The following is a 4,479-nucleotide window of genomic DNA, read 5'->3' on the forward strand; positions in this document are numbered from 1 at the left end:
GAAACAAAGCAGTGAAGGGCCTTCCTACCTGGTCTGTCTTATCCACACACATGTCCTCCAGGTCCTCCATGATGAACTCCAACACGTGGGTGTGTCCCCTCTGAGCCGCACAGTGGAGCAGGTTCCTGCCATTCTGGAGAGGAGATAAAGGACCATTTGTTTAACAAGTCCAAGACTGCAGGACAGTCTCTTTTAACAACCTGTTCCTATTAGCAAAGACCCATTCCATGCCTCCCTGCACTTCTAGGGCTAAACTAGCTTGTGCTGCAGACAGCAAGTTATGACTGAAGTATTAATGTTCCTTTTCCCAACCAAGGTCTATTTTAAAATACATGGACTGCTGATTCACTAAACCCATTTCCCATTTCTGTAACACCTTCCACATCACCACTGCACAAATGGGAGCTGAGAAAGCCATGTACATCTCTATAGCTACAATTATTACACCTGTTTTAGGAATAAGGCAGAGGTGTAGATGGCAGTCCCCACAGCAGATGCTGTCACACACGATTACCTTAGCTCACAGGTAAGCCTTTCTCTCTCCCCCCCCTCACTGTCTGGAGCTGCGTGATGGACCCACGTAGGGAGACTCTCTCACCCTATTGACACAGTTAATCTTGGCTCCAGCATTGACGAGGATCTGCAGGACGCAGAGGTGGCCAAACCAGGCAGACAGGAGAAGTGCATTCATTCCAAACTGGGCAGAAGAGAAGAGAGATACTTACAGCTAAACTGCAGCCACCACCATCCCCACCCTGGAGGGAAGCTGTCCCTCTAGCTTCCTGAGGTTTCCCAAATATTTTTGTTTCTCTCTGGAGTTTTTTTTGCCCCACTTTCTCCAATTGCTATTATTCCTGCCACAGATGGTCGCAGCAGCTGAGCAGAGACCTGCCTCTTGACTGCCATTTCCTAGTCAATGGTGTGTATTAGCCTGGTTGTTATGGGGAGAGAGAACTTGCTGGCTGTCACTTTCTTCCCACAAGCCCCAACAACAGGACCAGAAGAAGACAAGCATGCCCATGCTATACAGAAAACCTCACAGATTCTACCAGCCTACTTCCCGGTCACTGTGCATGCAAGGAAAAGCATCAGACACATCTGAAAACCAGTCTTGCTCCAGAAAGGCACTGCACCTGCCTCAGCAGAGAGGCCACAGCTTCCCAAGCACTGCAATGCCTTCTGCCACCCACCCACAGGGCAAAGGTGCGGTCTGTTAACTGCCAGCCCAGCACCCAGTCCCCGGTGCTGCCCCAACACCGAACACATTTGCAGGACACGCAAGGGAGATTCGCCTTCATACACTGTCTTCGTCATCCACCGGGACATTGTGATCCAGGAGCAGTCGCACAGCATCCACATTCCCTGCACCCGCGGCCCAGTGCAGGGCAGTCCGGTCTGTCTGGAAGGGAAGGAAGGAGAGAGGGAAGGCTGAGGTATGCAGAGTGCGTGTGCATCCACCAGCCTTCCTGAAGGCCAAAATCTCCTTTGCCATTAACGGAGCCAGAATTTCCCACACTGTGCAAGATTTTCTTTAGCAGAGCCCTCTGTCTCTTTGCTCTCTTGTCAGGCAGATAGTGACCTCTGCTAGTCACCTTCTACTCAGAAACTGCAGTTATGGACTATAACGACAGCACAGGAATGAGAAATATTGCTGACCATGGATGGACAGATTGAAACAGTAGGGATGGGCGCAATCCCGTATTTCCAGGAACCTACTGGTCAACAAGGGGAGACCTGCACCAGGAACTGAGTTAGTCCCACAGCCTTGGCGTACAGAGATAGAAAAATCAAAGCCTTTCACTGCAGCCACGTGTATTTGGCACACAGGTTCCAAGGGGAACCATAAATTATCACCTTCCCTCAGCGCCTGCAACTCTTCAGTCTGGCCAGGATGACAGTGCTGTGGGTTCCAGTGTGTTGTGAAACTGCTCAGTTGCTACAGGCCCTAATTAGCACTGGGTGGTGTATGTTAAAGCTTTAACCAATTGAGCAGCTAATGGGGAGAGTAGCATTAAGGAGTTGCAGTTCTGAAACACACCCTCAGCACTTCCTGCAGCTTAGAGGTTGAAAAACCCAGGACTTACATTGTTTTTGACTTTGATGTCGACCCCTCTCCTGATGAGCTCCTCCATCCTGGCCGTGTCATTACGCTTTGCGGCATCATGGAACTCCTTCTCTGAATGAAGCACTGCAGCAGAGACAGAAGAGCGGGCATTAAAACAGTGCTGGCAAGGAGCACGGAGCAGCATGCCCCAACAAACCTCCCCTTCATCTCACCAGCCCTGGTGGCTTCAAGGAAGGATGACTGCAGAAAGATTCTTCCAGCAAGAATCCAAGCCCTACAGACATTGGCAAGTTTTCTGGTTTCGTCCTCTCCCACTATCTCCCCTTCCCTGAGTACCCCTGTGCCACATCAGTGCTCTTCCAGTCCTACCAGCTTCTCTTCTAATTCAGCATCTTTCTCGTTTGCATGGACTTGCTCCAGCCCCAAAACCTTTTGATCCGTTAGGCCTGGCATCTTCCAAGGCCCAGTGCCAGTGTGAGGGCTCGGGCAGGTGACCGGACCCTTTCCTCCATCCCTCCACTTACACCCCGCTGCTCTACACATGGTCCTGCTGTCCCCCTCCAGGCAACCTGAATCAGCCAAGCAGCACAAAACTGCTAGCCTGGCCTGTGATTAGTGTTGCATCTCTTAATAGACCGTGGCAGTTCTGCACATAATTTACCACAACCGGCAGTATTTGTCCTGCACAGTTAGGCACAATTTAAGGGTGTTTACCCTCCATGCTGGGCCTTGCCCCAGCAATCTCCTTGATCAAAGAAACCTTCCTGCCAAGAACGAGAGCAAGGCTGTGACTCTGGGCCTGCCGCAGCCCCCCAGGGAGGCTCTCAAGGTTTTTGGCAGGCTGGTGTCAGTCTTTGTCGGACTCAGTCTCTGCCCTAGTGCTTTTGGGGAATTGTTTCGAGAAGTGATTGAGTCAGACCCTCAGCCTACCACAGCCTGCTGGAGAGCTGGCTCAGGTGCTCTGCTCTCTTCTACGTTTCTGCAGATCTCAGGCTGCAGTTTGAGGGTAGCAGGGGCTCAACGCAACTTCAGTTTGTATCAACATATTGACTAGACACTAACCACATGCCATACAAGAGGCATCAAAACATATTATTGTTCCCGTTCCACCACACTGAGGAGATAAACAGGGGACTTGCTGTCTAAATAGCACTACCCCATTTCTTTCTGGAGGGCACAGAAGAAAGGCACCCCTGCTGTGGACTCTTAGGGCAGGAGAGGTATAACCTCATCCTCCAATTTCTGTTCCTCTTACCTTCAAACAAAAACATTTAGCTCAAGAAAAACATGAATAACACAAATCTTAATACCAGACAGGATCATTCAAGAGCGTTGGACCTGCTGCTACAATGAAGGCAGCAGGATCTGGACATTGATTTCTGCAGGAACAGTATATTGAGACTGTTCTCATCTGGTCTGGTGTGTTAACGGGACTGCATTTCCACACTGCATGGACCCTTCATTTGAGAGGAAATATCAGAACTTGGGAAAAAACTGTGGAGTTTATGTTAATTATTAACACCAATGGCTACACACATACTACCTCCTTACAAATGCTTATCTCTGTTCAGTGGACTAAATTCTATGTTTCAGTTAAGCTAATGTTGCTGCCCCTGCTCTCCAGGTGACAGAAATATGTTCTTACATTTTATGACCACACAAAGCATCATTGTCAAGAGATGCCAAACCGCCCCTTGACTTATTTATTCTTTCCTCTACCTGTGAAGATGCAGTAACAAACCTTGCATCACTAAGGCTGTAGAAGCCTCAACTTATTTATTTTCAGCAACTCATGGGAAACAATCTGACCATCTGAGTTTCCTACTTAGTGTCCACACCGGCAAAGCTAACCCTGTAGATGTAAATGCACTCCTCATCACAGCATGCACCCGTCCAACAGCAGCATTTCAGTAAATACTTAGCAGTTTTCCTTCTCTTTTGAGCTCAGGTTCCGGGGTATTTCATGCCTTACGGTACTGAATATTAATTCAGTTATCCCAAAGAGTGTGGAAAACAATTTAAGTGATTCACCCTCAGTGCAATGCACCAACTCACAGGCAGTTTATTATGCAAGAGATTTTAAAAAGCAGCAAAGGAGATGAAAGGAATGCAAAGAAATGTGCTAAAACGGTCCGCTGGGCTCTACCTGAGGCTGCAGGACACAAAGACAACCCAGTACGGCCGGGGACCGGTCGATAAAGGGGGCCAAAACGCCTAAGTGGGGGGTACTGGCGTTATTTGCAGCATCTTAGTGGTACAGGATGCTTTGGGGCAAAAGCAGTCTCGATCCCCGCGTAGGTTATACACCTAGTTTGTTTCTGAATGGATTTTTATACGTCTTGTTATTCTTTAAAGCATCTCGGCCGTGCCCCAGAGTCCCCCCCCCCGGGCCCGCGGGAGGCCGGGGCCGCGCC

The 4,479-nt window shown here is 49.3% G+C and overlaps 1 protein-coding gene across 1 annotated transcript in view; it reads right to left on the minus strand.

The window, feature by feature from the left end:
• ANKDD1A (ankyrin repeat and death domain containing 1A) overlaps positions 1-2,176 on the minus strand; it is a 10,857-nt gene extending 8,681 nt beyond the window's left edge. The window contains exons 1-4 of the mRNA XM_009321466.1: positions 2,085-2,176; positions 1,301-1,399; positions 599-697; positions 29-133 (exon numbers count right to left, since the gene is read on the minus strand). Coding sequence (XP_009319741.1) covers positions 29-133; positions 599-697; positions 1,301-1,399; positions 2,085-2,132 — 351 coding nt within the window. The 5' untranslated portion in view covers positions 2,133-2,176. The remainder of the gene's footprint in view (positions 1-28; positions 134-598; positions 698-1,300; positions 1,400-2,084) is intronic.
• Positions 2,177-4,479: the final 2,303 nt, after the last annotated feature.

Source organism: Pygoscelis adeliae, unplaced genomic scaffold, assembly GCF_000699105.1.
Source record: "Pygoscelis adeliae isolate BGI_AS28 unplaced genomic scaffold, ASM69910v1 Scaffold13, whole genome shotgun sequence".
NCBI lineage: Eukaryota > Metazoa > Chordata > Aves > Sphenisciformes > Spheniscidae > Pygoscelis > Pygoscelis adeliae.